Source organism: Notolepis coatsorum (assembly GCF_963971535.1).
Source record: "Notolepis coatsorum genome assembly, chromosome: 3".
NCBI lineage: Eukaryota > Metazoa > Chordata > Actinopteri > Aulopiformes > Paralepididae > Notolepis > Notolepis coatsorum.
In genome coordinates, this window is record NC_140167.1 from 7,088,599 (window position 1) to 7,106,023 (window position 17,425).

At 43.1% G+C, this 17,425-nt stretch overlaps 1 protein-coding gene across 1 annotated transcript in view; it reads left to right on the forward strand.

Moving 5' to 3' along the window:
* dapp1 (dual adaptor of phosphotyrosine and 3-phosphoinositides) overlaps window positions 1–17,425 on the forward strand; it is a 43,236-nt gene extending 25,811 nt beyond the window's left edge. The window contains exons 8-9 of the mRNA XM_084310710.1: window positions 3,809–3,896; window positions 16,139–17,425. Coding sequence (XP_084166836.1) covers window positions 3,809–3,896; window positions 16,139–16,162 — 112 coding nt within the window. The 3' untranslated portion in view covers window positions 16,163–17,425. The remainder of the gene's footprint in view (window positions 1–3,808; window positions 3,897–16,138) is intronic.

The following is a 17,425-nucleotide window of genomic DNA, read 5'->3' on the forward strand; positions in this document are numbered from 1 at the left end:
TTATATGTACCACTGTATTGCACATCGTTGTGGGCAAGACCACCCGCATTTCATTGTATACCTGTATGCCGTGACAATTAAAACTCTTGACTTGACTTGACTTGAAAATGTAATGATGTCATGTATGTTGTTGTGTATGTCAGAAATGTCACTATGAATTGAAAATTGGGGACCCTGATGTAAACAAGACGAAAGTCTTTCTCTGGTCTGCATCCCCTTAACAATTGTGTGTATTGAGCCGTACTGTATTGTACCCATTCTGCAATCTGTTAATAAAGTTTTCATTCATTCATTCATTCATACAGGTACAGAGCAAACACTGTGTCTACAACTAATCCAATACAGGAGCAGAGTAGAAACAGTACAGAAATTTAAAAAAAAAAACACACAGAGAGTATAAAAGGACAAATGCTAAGGTTGATATCAACATCCCCTAAAGTGCATATCATAGTAAAGTGCATAATGCATAGAGGCACAATTTACAGTAAAAGTGCATATAATCAAAGTGTGTGATGCACAGACACACAGAAACAGCACTTCCACAACCTGACTAATAACACACCAAAATAAAATAGGATAATATACAAATCTAGCCTTTGGAGTTATTCAGGCTGCGCACAGCACTGGGGAAGAAGCTCTTAGTAAACCGAGAGGTAGAGCATGTGATAGAGCGGTAGCGTCTGCCCGAGGGGAGGGGGACAAAGAGGCCTACGGCTGGGTGACCAGAGGGGTCGTTGATAATGCCAGAGGCACAGGGAAAGCAGCCTGGCACCATAGATCTCTTCTAGAGCTGGCAGGCTAACCCTGAGATTTCTTCTCCTGGTCTGTAATGTTACCAAACCATACAGTACAGGAGGAAGTAAGAACGCTCTCAATCACACAGCGATAGAAGTTGTGTAGAATCACTACTGTGTCTGGCAGCTTCCCCCTGACTGTAAAAGAAAGGTAATAAAAACCGTTACCCAGGCAACACTGTGTACTTCTCGATGAGGAACAGCATGGAGGATGTAGATGCAGCCCTAACCCTAACGGTTAACCTCCTGTAGTGTGGTAGTGAAAGGTTAACCGTCTGTAGTGAGGTAGTGAAAGGGTTAACCTTCTGTAGTGTGGTAGTGAAAGGGTTAACCTTCTGTAGTGTGGCAGTGAAAGGGTTAACCTTCTGTAGTGTGGTAGTGAAAGGGTTAACCTTCTGTAGTGTGGTAGTGAAAGGTTAACCTTCTATAGTGTGGTAGTGAAAGGGTTAACCTTCTGTAGTGTGGTAGTGAAAGGGTTAACTGTACTCTGGAAGGTGTTCGTGGACAAACCAAATGTCTGATCTTTGATTGATTGATTGATTGATTGAAAATTGTATTACCAGATTGCAGAATGGGTACAATACAGTACGGCTCAATAAATTGTTAAGGGGATGCAGACCAGAGAAAGACTTTCGTCTTGTTTACATCAGGGTCCCCCATTTTCAATTCATCATAACATATATGACATACATGACATACAGATAGACAGTACTGCTACATCTATACATTTATTTGTCAGGACTTCCTGGAAGAAGAGATCTTGTATCTCAATGGGACATTCCTGGATAAATAAAAATAAAAAAATGACATACCAGATTTACAAATACGCCTTCATCAGTTATTTACGACGAGCAGTCGTTGTGATTTTAGTGGTTCTAGGTTTTAGTTCCTCATTTCCTCACCAGCTATGATGTCAGATTCTCTGCCAAGAGGAAGTGGTGACAGAGGAAGCCCTGGTCGCAGCTGGGAGGACCTCACTGTCGCAGCCCACTGTGCACTTTATGACCTGCCCTTAAACCACCTTTATACTGGTCTCTAACCCTGACTCCTGAGTGACACTGCACTCCAGCATTAATTACAGACATCAGACCCTCCAGCATTAACTACAGACATCACCAGCATTAACTACAGACATCACCAGCATTAACTACAGACATCACCAGCATTAACTACAGACATCACCAGCATTAACTACAGACATCACCAGCATTAACTACAGACATCACCAGCATTAACTACAGACATCACCAGCATTAACTACAGACATCACCAGCATTAACTACAGACATCACCAGCATTAACTACAGACATCACCAGCATTAACTACAGACATCACCAGCATTAACTACAGACATCACCAGCATTAACTACAGACATCACCAGCATTAACTACAGACATCACCAGCATTAACTACAGACATCACCAGCATTAACTACAGACATCACCAGCATTAACTACAGACATCACCAGCATTAACTACAGACACCAGACACTCCAGCATTTCTCACTTATTTTGTGATTATTGTCACCCTGTGCTTTTTCCTCAGAAATGTCAACAATGCAATTTGCCACGTTTTCTGTGGTTTATTGTTGGATATTTATATTATAGTATATATATTTATAGAATGACCTCTTATCAAGAATTCTATGTAGGCTGCAAGCGGCCTGCCCGTACCCCTGTCTCCCTACAGCAGGGGTTCTCAAATGTTTTCAGGGACCCCCAACTTTCTATGCAACAGGCCATGGACCCCTATTTCACCAGATGTTTTCCCAAGGCCCCTATTTCACAAGATGTTTTCCCAAGGCCCTATTTCACCAGATGTTTTCCCAAGGCCCCTATTTCACCAGATGTTTTCCCAAGGCCCCTATTTCACCAGATGTTTTCCCAAGGCCCTATTTCACCAGATGTTTTCCCAAGGCGCCTATTTCACCAGATGTTTTCCCAAGGCGCCTATTTCACCAGATGTTTTCCCAAGGCCCCTATTTCACCAGATGTTTTCCCAAGGCCCCTATTTCACCAGATGTTTTCCCAAGGCCCCTATTTCACCAGATGTTTTCCCAAGGCCCCTATTTCACCAGATGTTTTCCCAACAGCCCCTATCTAAGAAGAGATCTGTTGTTTTGATTTAGACCAGACACCCCCGATGACATCACTGGTGGACAAATTCAAACTCATCTCAATAACTTTCAAACTAAATTAATGTGTGTGAAACTGTTTATAGAGTTTTTGGATGTGTGTAAGATTATCTGCAAAATAACTGAGTGCCCCTTTAAGTGAATTCTATAAAACAGTTTTTGGTGAAGTGCCCCTTTAAGTGAATTCTATAAAACAGTTTTTGGTGAAGTGCCCCTTTAAGTGAATTCTATAAAACAGTCTTTGTGAAGTGCCCCTTTAAGTGAATTCTATAAAACAGTCTTTGTGAAGTGCCCCTTTAAGTGAATTCTATAAAACAGTTTTTGGTGAAGTGCCCCTTTAAGTGAATTCTATAAAACAGTCTTTGTGAAGTGCCCCTTTAAGTGAATTCTATAAAACAGTCTTTGTGAAGTGCCCCTTTAAGTGAATTCTATAAAACAGTCTTTGTGAAGTGCCCCTTTAAGTGAATTCTATAAAACAGTCTTTGTGAAGTGCCCCTTTAAGTGAATTCTATAAAACAGTCTTTGTGAAGTGCCCCTTTAAGTGAATTCTATAAAACAGTCTTTGTGAAGTGCCCCTTTAAGTGAATTCTATAAAACAGTCTTTGTGAAGTGCCCCTTTAAGTGAATTCTATAAAACAGTCTTTGTGAAGTGCCCCTTTAAGTGAATTCTATAAAACAGTCTTTGTGAAGTGCCCCTTTAAGTGAATTCTATAAAACAGTCTTTGTGAAGTGCCCCTTTAAGTGAATTCTATAAAACAGTTTTTGGTGAAGTGCCCCTTTAAGTGAATTCTATAAAACAGTTTTTGGTGAAGTGCCCCTTTAAGTGAATTCTATAAAACAGTTAAAGGTGAAGGTCGTGAAACCTCTCCTCCTGCAGCCTGGTGTTTCCTGAGAGGACCTTCTATCTCTGCTCCAAGACCGGCGTGGAGACAGACGAGTGGATCAAGATCCTGCAGTGGAAACTGGTGAGCGTGCCGTCAGTAGATCCCCCTAGATCAGTGGTCGGCAACCTGCGGCCTTGAGGCCGCATGCGGCTCTTTAGCCAATCAGCTGCGGCTCCCTGGCCCAATTTTTTTTTTTTTTTTTTTTTGGATATCGATGTCATACTGTGACACTGAAATGAAAAAATATTTCATCAACTAAGACATTTAGTCAACAAAAGGCTTACCTGTATGCCTGATATGTGGTGCGAAATTTGCGAACAACGAAAAATGTACTTTTTATTTTATAGATTTTCTAATAGAGCTGCATAGTTCAGGGTTTTATTTCAAAGTAGGTTTACAGATGCAAGTGTTTTTTCTCCTTTTCTGTGTTTTATTTCAAAGTAGGTCTACAGTACACATGGTTGTCTTTTTTCAAAGTGGACTAATTTTATTTTATAAATGTTCCACAAGTAAGGGAAGGACTCAAATATACCTGAATAGTTCAGGGTTTTATTTCAAAGTCAGTCTACACAAACACCAGTGTTTTGTCTCCTCTTCTGTTTTTTATTAAAAAATAGGTCTACACAGCCAGTATTTTTTCTCCACTTCATAAGAGTTTGAGGTTTTCCTTTGTTATAACAGGTAAAAACAGCAATTAAAAAGTATTTTTTTCTCTTATTGTTGCTTTATAATCCCATTAATGCAACAAACTGTGTGCTATAAGTATAAAGTATAATAAATCGCAAATTACTTTGGGTATGCAATTGTCAGGCGTTTTATGCTAAATGTGGGGTATACTTGGGGATATATAAAATGTTATACACTGTGTTATCTTCATTTTAAGGGTAAATAGGTTGTGCGGCTCCCTGAGCATTTTATTTTGTGGGACGGGGGAAAAGTGGCTCTTTTGATAGTAAAGGAAGTATAGAAAGTCACGCCTCACTGCTGACATCGACACATATCACAACCTCTTGTTAACATTCTCCAAAACCATTACTAATGTCAAAGCTTCTTTCTTTCACCATAGGATCGAGGCCTCTGCCAAGAATCTTCGCAAACTGCATGCTACCATGTCCTCCCTCCTCACTCCCCCCCCACCCCCCCCTCCCTCATATTTCTCTGCCGAAGACTTTGCGATCTTCTTTGAGGAAAAAGTGGAGAACATCCGCAGCTCCTTCTCCCAACCCCCACCCATTCCAAATGCTGAATCGAGAACCTCATCCTTCACTCTGTCATCTTTCTCTCCCATTACAGAAGCCGAGACCCTGACACTGGTAACGTCGAACCGTCCGACTACATGCCAGCTGGACCGGCTACCTTCCCCACTCCTCCAGACCATAGCACCAGACATCCTCCCATTCCTAACTGCAACCATCAACTCCTCACTCAACTCGGGGGTGGTCCCCACCTCCCTAAAACAAGCCAGAGTCACGCCCCTCATAAAAAAACCATCCCTGAACCCTACCGTCATAGGCAACTACCGTCCTGTCTCTCTTCTCTCCTTCCTTTCTAAAACACTTGAACGTGCTGTATCCAACCAACTTACTGCTTATCTCTTACAGAATGACCTCCTAGACCCTAATCAGTCAGGCTTCAGGACTGGTCACTCCACAGAGACAGCCCTCATTGCGGTCACAGAGGCACTTCACTTAGCAAAAGCGAAAGGCCTCTCCTCTGTCCTGATTCTCCTAGATCTATCTGCAGCCTTCGACACAGTCAACCACCAGATCCTCCTCGCGGCCCTCGCAGGAATGGGAGTGGCTGGCTCTGCGCTGACATGGTTGTCATCATACCTCAATGACCGCTCCTACCAAGTGTCATGGAGAGGGACCCTGTCGGCCACCCGCCCCCTGCGGACGGGTGTCCCCCAGGGCTCGGTTTTAGGACCCCTTCTCTTCTCCCTCTACACCAGGGGTGGGCAACTTTGTACATGGTGAGGGCCACAACATTTCCACAATCAATCTGGGGGGCCGCATTTTTTATCGGCAGTCTCGCCAGTAGTACCCCATCACTCAAATAGCCCATAATAGTCACAGATGTGATAAATACGGTATATAAACAATTATAATTTGTTGTAACTTTGTTTTTATTCCATTTCAAATGCATTTAGTAATGCAATTTCAACTTTATGAATTTATAAACAGCTGAATTTAAAAGTATTGCTGTGTAACCCCAAATATATACAAAAATGATCAATTATAATTAAGGCTTCTAATAAAATAAATGTATGAACTTAAAGCCCACTGCTCAACAAACACAAAGCAGCATTCCTGCTGCATTTCACTACAACAGTAAATCAAAAGTGCAATAATAAATTATTTTGTTAAATGTATAAACTTTTATCCTGCTACTAAACAAAACATTATAACACTGAAATGCATGTTATGGATATGAAGCCCTCAGGAATGTTTTGTTTAGTAGCAGGATAAAAGTTTATACATTTTAAATATTTATGTGCACTGTTTTTTCTTTTTGTTTTATTGTGATACTAGTCTCTTCATTTTTTATTATTTATTTTTTGTAAGTGCTGTCTGTCTAAATAACTGTTAATAAAAAATTTAAGTTTAAAAAAAAAAGTTTATACATTTAACAAAATCATTTATTATTGCACTTTTGATTTACTGTTGTAGTGAAATGCAGCAGGAATGCTGCTTTGTGTTTGTGTTATTAGTGTTATCTGAACACTACAAAAGTAAACAAGTAAAGTGCAAGTAAAGTAAAGTGCAATACTACATGCCTCCCATTGACCCTTTATCAAACTGGCATGACATTCACCCTCGCCCCACAGTGGGTCAATAATAATAATAATGGTCCCCTCTCTACACCTCTCCATCATCTCCCCCCCCCCCCCTCTCTACACCTCTTCATCATCTCCCCCCTCCCCTCTCTACACCTCTTCATCATCTCCTTCCCCCCCTCTACACCTCTTCATCATCTCTTCCCCCCCCCTGTCTTTAATGAGACAGTTGCGGTCTCTCTTGTTGGCGCACAATAGCAGGAATGTCAACTTCAATGTTTGTGCATGCGATCTGCATCAGATGAAATAATGTTTCATCTGACAGCCTGTTTCTCTCCTTTGACTTGATGTGCTTCATGTTTGAGAAATTGCTCTCACATATGTATGTGCTCCCAAACATACTGGCCATAGAGAGGGCAAAGTCCCTGAGGAGTGGGAAGCGGGGCTCAGGTAGCAGTTTCCAAAACGAAATTCCCCTCTCATTTCTCTTTGCTTGAAAAAAAGGATCCGACTGTAGCTCGCACAGTTCAAGCTGCAACGGTGGGGGCTGCTCTGACACCGTAGCGGTGAGGGGGCCGGCAAACAGCGCTATCCGTGACTGCATGCCGTTGAAATCTTCAAAACCGACCATTGAATTGCATTTGCAGTGTTTCAATGTCGCTCCTGTACTTTCCGAATGTGTCCTTATATTTGGGGTCAGCTGTGCGCATCTCTGTGCGCATTTCTTCACATGCAGAAAAGTGTGTGGACAAGTCCGGGTGGTCAGATAAAAGGCAATGTTTGAAAAGGGCAAGTTTCATCTTAAAGGCGTTCATGTGTGCATAGAGATCCGATACCGTTTGATTTCTTCCCTGCAACTGCAAATTGAGGCGATTAAGGTGCGAAGTGATATCCGTGAGGAAGGCCATGTCACAGAGAAACGCTGTATCTGAGTTTAGTGCAGTATGCGCTTGTGTCGCTCGTCAGTTGCTCATCCAAGAATGTGGGGATTTCTTTACGCAGCGCAAAAAACCTCTCCAAGCACTTCCCACGGCTCAGCCATCGGATTTCTGTGTGTAGCTGCAAGTCGCCATAATCAATGTTCATCTCTTCCAAAAAGGAGACAAACTTTCTATGGTTTAGTGACCTGTTGCCTCCACGAATTAGATTGGTAACCTTGGTAACCAAATCCATAACATGGCTGTAGTCAAGCTTCTTGGCACAGAGAGCCTCCTATATCAGATACAAAAAAATAAAAAATTTAACGACTCTCGCATATAATTTGACTACACTCGACTCGCATTGGTCATTATTAGTGACCCACAATAGATGGAAATTATGTTAGCGAACTTACCTGATGTATAATGCAGTGCAGCATTGGACACTCAATGCCACTCTGCCTTAGAAGCCCGTCGAATCCTGTGCGTTTTCCCTATCATTGCCGGTGCTCCATCGGTAACAACAGCCGACAGTTTATCAAAACCCCCATATTGCTGCACGGCACTTTCAACAGCGTTGAATATGTCCACACTAAGGCTGACCCCTATTAGTCAAATAGTCTACTAATCGATCGAAAGGAGCCATAGTCGACTGCCAACTCTTCTTAATAAAAAAAAAAAAAAAAAAAAAAATTGATTTTTTTTTTTTTTATTTTTTTTTTTTATAAATATTGCCCTGGGGCCGCATGGAACGTCGGTGAGGGCCGCATGCGGCCCGCGGGCCGCCAGTTGCCCCTCCCTGCTCTACACTAAATCACTGGGTAACATTATCACGTCTCATGGCTTCTCCTACCACTGTTATGCCGACGATACTCAACTCTTCCTCTCCTTCCCTCCCTCAGATATCCACGTCTCTGAGCGGATCTCGGCCTGTCTGTCCGACATCTCCGCCTGGATGACGACCAACCACCTCAAACTGAACCTAAGCAAAACAGAATTGCTCCACCTGCCGGCCAAATCCTCCCCCCTGACCGACCTTTCCATCACAGTCGAGAATGCAGCTGTGACCGCGTCCCCGACCGCCAAGAACCTTGGTGTTGTCCTCGACGACCAGTTGAACTTCTCTGCTCACATCGCAGCGACAACCAGAACCTGCCGATTCCTCCTGAGCAACGTCAGAAGGATACGCCCCTTCCTGACAAAAGAAGCCACCCAACTCCTCGTCCAATCAACAGTCATCTCCCGCCTCGACTACTGCAACGCACTGCTCGCTGGCCTCCCGGCCACTGCCACTAAGCCTCTTCAACTCATTCAGAACGCAGCGGCCCGCCTGATCTCAAACCTACCGAAGTCGGCCCATGTCACCCCACTTCTTAGGGACCTGCACTGGCTCCCCATTGCTGCACGAATCCGCTTCAAGGCCCTCGACCTAGCATACCGTGCGGCAAAGGGAACTGCTCCCGCCTACCTCCGGTCAATGGTCTCTAACTACACACCCTCAAGACCCCTACGCTCTGCATCTTCTGGCCGCCTCAGACCTACTCCTATCCAAGCCCCGGGAGGGTCATCAAAGAGAAGTCGCCTATTCTCAGTCCTTGCCCCACAATGGTGGAATGAACTACCCACCCCAGTTAGGACAGCCGAAACACGTCCAATCTTTCGCCGTCGACTAAAGACGCACTTCTTCAACCATTATCTGAATTAAAAAAAAAAAAAAAAATCTAACCCTAACTAACCATACTGTCATGCACTTGTCCTAATAAACTAACCTACACTGTAGCACTCAACACTTTGATGAACATTGTTACTCAGCTGATAGAGTTGTGCTCTTCCTGATGGCTTGTCGTACAGAACTTGTAAGTCGCTTTGGATAAAAGCGTCAGCTAAATGACTAAATGTAATGTAAATGTAAAGGTTGCTGACCCCTGCCCTAGATCCTCTCTAGATCCTCCCTTAGATCCTCACTAGATCCTCCACTAGATCCTCCTCTAGATCCTCACTAGATCCTCTCTAGATCCTCCACTAGATCCTCACTAGATCCTCATCTAGATCCTCACTAGATCCTCCACTAGATCCTCCACTAGATCCTCCACTAGATCATCCTATAGATCCTCCACTAGATCCTCCTCTAGATCTTCTAGATCCTCTGCGAGTGAATGTGAGGCTTAAGGTGTAAAGTGCTTTGGATGAAAGCTGTTCCATAAATGCAGTCGATTTACTTCTCTCAGGGTTCTGTGCAGGCACGTGCACACATAGGGGGTGCTTGAGCACCTGCCCTTTTGAGCCTCATAAAAAAAGTGGCCTTTAAAAAAAATATATAATATGTTGCGCATATAGACTGCCCTTCCAACTGAAAAGTGTCATGATGGAATCAAAATATTAGGTAAAGAGAGAGAGATGCCCGTATCTCTCCGCGGACCTATATATTTTATGCATAGCGTGGATGGTGATGATGATGATGATGATAGAAACCGCTGTGGCGCATACAGTTGAATGCTGGTATTATACTCATTGAGGGACACGAAGAAGTCAAGTCCGATGGGATTTGGGAATCTCAAATACAAATCGGGATTGGAATAAAAAAATGCATTTATATTAAACAATACAGAATATACAGCACTTCTTGGGGTCTGTAGGGTAAGCACTTATTCCCCCCCCCCCCCCTTGAACATTTATGGAGATGTATGGGCCTTTTAAGTCGGTGATAAAAGTGTCTTTCAAGGATAAGTGAGCTCCTGCACTGATTATTATAGTTCCATATTTGATCACCAAAACCCCCCAAAAAGCAAAAGGGGGCCCCCCCGCCCAAAAATCGGGCTTGCGCGCTTCGCGCACTCGGTTCTAACATACACAGATATAGTGCCCTTTTCAGCCTTTGAGCACCTGCCCCTCTAAAGTCCTGTGCACGTCCCTGGTTCTGTGTATGGAGTGTAGTGTCTCAACCACCATCATCCTAACTGCTCTGTGTCTCAACCACCATCATCCTAACTGCTCTGTGTCTCAACCACCATCATCCTAACTGCTCTGTGTCTCAACCACCATCATCCTAACTGCTCTGTGTCTCAACCACCATCATCCTAACTGCTCTGTGTCTCAACCACCATCATCCTAACTGCTCTGTGTCTCAACCACCATCATCCTAACTGCTCTGTGTCTCAACCACCATCATCCAAACTGTGTCTCAACCACCATCATCCAAACTGTGTCTCAACCACCATCATCCTAACTGTGTCTCAACCACCATCATCCTAACTGTGTCTCAACCACCATCATCCTAACTGTGTCTCAACCACCATCATCCTAACTGCTCTGTGTCTCAACCACCATCATCCTAACTGCTCTGTGTCTCAACCACCATCATCCAAACTGTGTCTCAACCACCATCATCCAAACTGTGTCTCAACCACCATCATCCTAACTGTGTCTCAACCACCATCATCCTAACTGCTCTGTGTCTCAACCACCATCATCCTAACTGCTCTGTGTCTCAACCACCATCATCCAAACTGTGTCTCAACCACCATCATCCAAACTGTGTCTCAACCACCATCATCCTAACTGTGTCTCAACCACCATCATCCTAACTGCTCTGTGTCTCAACCACCATCATCCTAACTGCTCTGTGTCTCAACCACCATCATCCTAACTGCTCTGTGTCTCAACCACCATCATCCTAACTGCTCTGTGTCTCAACCACCATCATCCTAACTGCTCTGTGTCTCAACCACCATCATTCTAACTAATAAAAGGCATGAAATAGCAGGAAAAGGGCCAGAGTCGGCGCCAGAGCGAATTTAACGGGGGGGCATATGGTAATTTCGGGGGGGCATAAAATATAGGCTTCAGAAAACGAATTTCCCGCAAACCAACATGCATTTCAAAACACGAGTGCGCATAAGAGATAAGACAGTCTCTCTCTCTCTCTCTTTCTCTCTCACGTCACAACAAACACACTGTACTGTATTGTACCCATTCTGCAATCTGTTAATAAAGTTTTCAATCAATCAATCAACTCGCGTCTTGCGCACACACACACACAAATTAAACAGTATGAAATAAGCCAGAGGCTGGGCTTTACATTCATTAATAAGTGAAAGTAACTGTTAACGGTGCTCCTGGTTGAGAACACATTACTCACTGTCTGCCTGGTTATGTCTGGTTATGTCTGTGCCAGCCGGTACTGTACAGCGGGGCAGGTCCATGGATCCTCTTACAACCACTACGCAACTCTCTAACTCTAAACCCGATCTCCGATTGACCCCCACCGCCCACCCCTTCCCCTCGCATATAATAATCAATAACTACACGCAAGCATCATGCAACGAAATAAGATTGGAGAGGGGGGCGAGACTGTTTGCTGTTTTTTTATAAACTGGGATCAACACTGCTCAAAACGGCATTATTTTCCGTATTTGGCTGCCTGCTGCGCCTGCGCTGTGATCACAGCGCATGCGCATCATGCACCCAACGCTGGAAATAATGCCGTTTTGACCAGTTTATAAAAGATATTTAAAATGTTTATTAGCAACGCAGAGCTTTCTAACCCTCCCGTATCTCTGTCCAAGACCCTCGTGCAACTGTGAGTATCTTTGAAATTTCTCTCTGATACTTGTATAACGAACCGTTCGACCAGAACCAGTCCTTCATGGTAAATCTAGGTTGGTTTCCTATTCAGGAGCAAGTGACTGTGGATTCACTCGGTGCATCAGTCACGAAAGGGGCTACGTGCGATCAAACATACACTTCTTTTAAGACTTTTTTTTGTTTAATTTCGTTTAATAATAGGCCAAATAGCCTATTTATAAAGGAAAACATCTGACTTTTACTATAATAAAAAGAATTAAATGTTTAATTATTTAATTTTTTTATAATAATTGCCTATGACGTTTTGGAGGGGCACAGTGTGTCATCTGGGGGGGCATGGCCCGCGAATGCCCCCCCATGGCGCCGACACTTTAAAGGGCACATGTCTGGTTTCACATGTTTCTGGAATGTCCCGTTCCCTCCAGCCCCCCCCCCCTCCCCCCTCCCTCCCTCCTCCATGTCACGTCTGGACCTGGTATTTAACACCTCTATGATCTGTGATGTCACTGCCCCCTAGTGGTGACTCACAGGTCCTGCCCCGTCTGTAATAATAATAATAATAATGATATTAATAAACGTTATTTGTATAGCACCTTTCATACAGAAACTGCAGCTCAAAGTGCTTCACAACAGAACAAAAATTAGCACATAAAGTGCAGACATATACAATCACAGTTTTTAACTTTAGGATCTAACATCCCAACAGGCCACCTTGTTTATGGTTGGATTCAGTTTTAAATAGACAATAATAAAAAGAGTAATATAGACAGAATAAAATAGTGCAATAGTGCCATGCAATAAAATAGTAAAATAGAATAGATAAAATATATCCTTTTTTACAGTGCAATAAAATAGTTCTGGATTACTGTTAAACATTTCAAAGTCATCTTTACCTTCTCTGTTTGGTATCCACAGTTTAAAATTTGACAGTCTTCCCTCCTGTTTGATACCCACTTTGACCCTTCAAACCTCCCTCTCAGGGCGCAGTTCCCTCTCTCAGGGTGCAGTTCCCTCTCTCAGGGTGCAGTTCCCTCTCTCAGGGTGCAGTTCTATAGGCCTGGGTCCTACACAGTTTTAAAGCCTGACAGTCTCTTGTTTGATACCCACACAGTTTAATACATGACAGTTTTGAACCTGTAATAAAAAGTAACAGACAGAGTAAAATAATACAGTGCAATAAAATAGTAGAATAGAATAGATAGTAAAAATATGCAGCAGTGCAATACAATAGAATGGGCAGAGTAAAATAGTGCTGATTGATTGATTGATTGAAAAGTTTATTAACAGATTGCAGAATGGGTACAGTACAGTACATCTCAATACATACAATTGTTAAGGGGATGCAGACCAGAGAAAGACTTTCGTCTTGTTTCCACCAGGGTCCCCCATTTTCAATTCATCATAACATATATGACATACATGACATACAGATAGACAGTACTGCTACATCTATACATTTATGACATATCAGATTTGCAAATACAGTACTGTTTGTGATACAAAAGTGTCCAGAAAAGGAGTGTATATACATTTGGCGTAGAAACTGTACATTGGAGGAGGTTGGTGGGGTGGGGTTGGGTGAGGGCTGTACATTGGAGGTGGGGGGGGGGGGGGTTGGGTAGGGGACACACACACATTTTACACTGTACATTGGAATATTGACAAAGCCTTACTTGGTCATTTACTGTACAACTAGGTTAGGACATTTGTAGGGGCCAGTTTCGAATTGCAGTCTCACGTAGGTGTTTTTTGAGAGTGTTTTTGAAGGTGGGTAGTGATTCACATTCCTTTACAGCTTTAGGCAGGGCGTTCCACATTGATGTGGCATAATTGCGAAACGTGTTTAGTCCCTTGTTTGAGCCGAATCTGGGTTTTACATGATTTGTGGAGCTCCCTCTGGTGTTGTGATCGTGGTATTCACTGACCTTTGGGAAGTATTTTGACATGTACATGGGTACCTTGGTCGCGTAGTGTATCTTGTAGACCAGGCCCATTGCAAGTTGCTGTACTCTGTCGTCTACTCTAAGCCATCCTAGGTTGTCAAAGTGGGCAGGGGTGAGGTGGGTTCTAGGAGTCAGGTCAAGTAGTAGTCTGACTAGCTTGTTTTGAGATGTTTGTAATTTGTTTTTTAGTGCCTTTGAGGTGCTTTGGTACCATGAGGTGCAAGCATAGTCGTAGTACCCTTGAATGAGTGCTCCTGCTAGAGTCTTCAGGGTATTCTTGTTTACCAGAGAGGAGATCCGGTACAAGAATCGCGTTCGTTGGTTGACTTTTTTTATTACATTGGATGCCATTTTGTCACAGGAAAGATTAGCCTCTAGGATGGAACCCAGGTAGGTAATTTCATCTTTCCTTGTGATAATATTGTCACCCACTGTAACCGAGAAGCCGTCGGTCTTGCTGAGTTTGTTATTTGAACCGAAGAGAATGGACTCTGTTTTGCCCATGTGTAATGATAGTTTGTTGTCGGCGAGCCATATGCAGATTTTGCCTAGTTCCGAGCTGAGGGCTTTTTCAACCTGTAACTTGTTCTTGTCAGAGACCAGCAGGGCTGAGTCGTCCGCAAACAGGAACAAGTTGCAGTCACAAGCTGACGACATGTCATTTGCATAAATTAGGAATAGTAGCGGTCCTAGTATGCTTCCTTGTGGAACACCACAGCTCACTGTGAGGGGGGGGGATAGGGTACCGTTTACTTCCACCATCTGTTCCCTCCCCTCCAGGTAGGATTGTATCCAGCTCACTGATAAACTATCAAAACCAATTGCTTTTAGCTTGTCAATCAGAATGGTGTGATTGACAGTGTCGAAGGCCTACAGTACAATCAACAGCGGAGTCAGGCCGTGGTGTAAAACATCATGTAGGCTATTCACCCAGGCCATGGTGTAAAACATGTAGGCTATTCACCCAGGCCATGGTGTAAAACATGTAGGCTATTCACCCAGGCCGTGGTGTAAAACATGTAGGCTATTCACCCAGGCCATGGTGTAAAACATGTAGGCTATTCACCCAGGCCGTGGTGTAAAACATGTAGGCTATTCACCCAGGCCATGGTGTAAAACATGTAGGCTATTCACCCAGGCCGTGGTGTAAAACATGTAGGCTATTCACCCAGGCCATGGTGTAAAACATGTAGGCTATTCACCCAGGCCATGGTGTAAAACATGTAGACTATTCACCCAGGCCATGGTGTAAAACATCATGTAGGCTATTCACCCAGGCCATGGTGTAAAACATGTAGACTATTCACCCAGGCCGTGGTGTAAAACATGTAGGCTATTCACCCAGGCCATGGTGTAAAACATGTAGGCTATTCACCCAGGCCATGGTGTAAAACATCATGTAGGCTATTCACCCAGGCCATGGTGTAAAACATGTAGGCTGTTCACCCAGGCCGTGGTGTAAAACATGTAGGCTATTCACCCAGGCCATGGTGTAAAACATGTAGGCTATTCACCCAGGCCATGGTGTAAAACATGTAGGCTATTCACCCAGGCCATGGTGTAAAACATCATGTAGACTATTCACCCAGGCCATGGTGTAAAACATCATGTAGGCTATTCACCCAGGCCATGGTGTAAAACATGTAGGCTATTCACCCAGGCCATGGTGTAAAACATCATGTAGGCTATTCACCCAGGCCATGGTGTAAAACATCATGTAGGCTATTCACCCAGGCCATGGTGTAAAACATCATGTATGCTATTCACCCAGGCCATGGTGTAAAACATCATGTAGGCTATTCACCCAGGCCATGGTGTAAAACATGTAGGCTACCGACATTCACCCAGGCCATGGTGTAAAACATCATGTAGGCTATTCACCCAGGCCATGGTGTAACACATCATGTAGGCTATTCACCCAGGCCATGGTGTAAAACATGTAGGCTATTCACCCAGGCCATGGTGTAAAACATACAGAATGGTGGTCCTTCCAAACATTTAATTAAGTGAAACACAGAAACAAGGCAGTTATTTTGTTTTCACTTTTCTGAAATGTTTTCTCAACACTTTAACACTTCGTCTTTAACACGGTTTTGTTTTCAGTCACAGATGAGAAAAGGTCGGTGACCAATGACGTCGCAGGAGGCGGAGAGAAGATACGGCGTACCGGCAGTTCCCCAACTTGAAGACCACTTCACTCTGAGACTCTGAACCACCTGGGACTTCCAGACCCTCTGTCTCGTGTTTAGCGACGGGGGCCATGATCACTGAGGATGGAGCACATTTCACTGGGGTTTTATGGCTGAAATGACATTTCTTTATATTTATAACCATGACATTAGACTTTTCTCTTTCTGGCTGATTGTAGGCTACACATACAATCTAGTTCTTCTAGTAGGCTATAGATGCTGTGTTTTTATGTTTTAAATGTGTTATGTCTTTATGTTTTTATGTCTTCCATCGAGGACCACCTTGGAAATAAGTGTTTTAATTAATGCTTTTAGGTGATATCCTCAGGAATACAAATTGGTCATGATAATTTGTTTTTATGATGTGTTTGTAATTTCCAAATAAAAATTAAATCAAATCAAATCACATGGCCATGAGAAGGATACAGGATACAATAAGGACAATACCGTCCTTATTGAGACATGGTTAAAGGTGCTATAGATGACATTCAGCCACTAGATGTCGCACTAGCATGTCATGTATCCAATGGGGTGCATTCCACGTGGGGGGATGGGAAATAGAAAGTGTGCAGGTCCAAAATGAAGGCTGTTTACATGCAACATGTAAAGAACAACATTCATTTTGGACCCAAACGTTTTTTTTTTAAATGATAAATTAAGCAATACTTTTATTCTGTACCTTTCTAAAAGCTATATATATATAAAAAACAAAATCATGATTACTCTACATACAAATTGTATCTATAGCACTTTTTTTTTTTTTTTAGATTTTATTTTTTTTAGCGTTTATCACTTTTTTTCTTTTGTTTTCTACTGGACAGTCCAGTAGAGAGAGAGAGAGGAGCCGCGGCTGAGCGTGTTATGTGGTTCGCCACTGGGGCGCCCCCTATAGCACCTTTTAACATTAATATTTAAATATTATAGTTTTTAACAGAAGGAAGCCCCACCCCTTGTGCCTATCTGTCCGATTCTAATATAATTTACTCAGGTCAGTGGAAGCTGCTCTGCTGGCCACGCCCACCACTCGTGTCATTGGTCACATCGTATCTTAAACCATCTCTAGTCATCGAAGGTCTGAGTTATGAGACAAAAGATGGAGACAGAATTGCTGACCGAGGCCAACTGTTACCCAGAGTTGCATTTGTTCATATCCATGTGTTCAACAATGAATGTAGCGTGTTATGATAATAATAATCTTGTT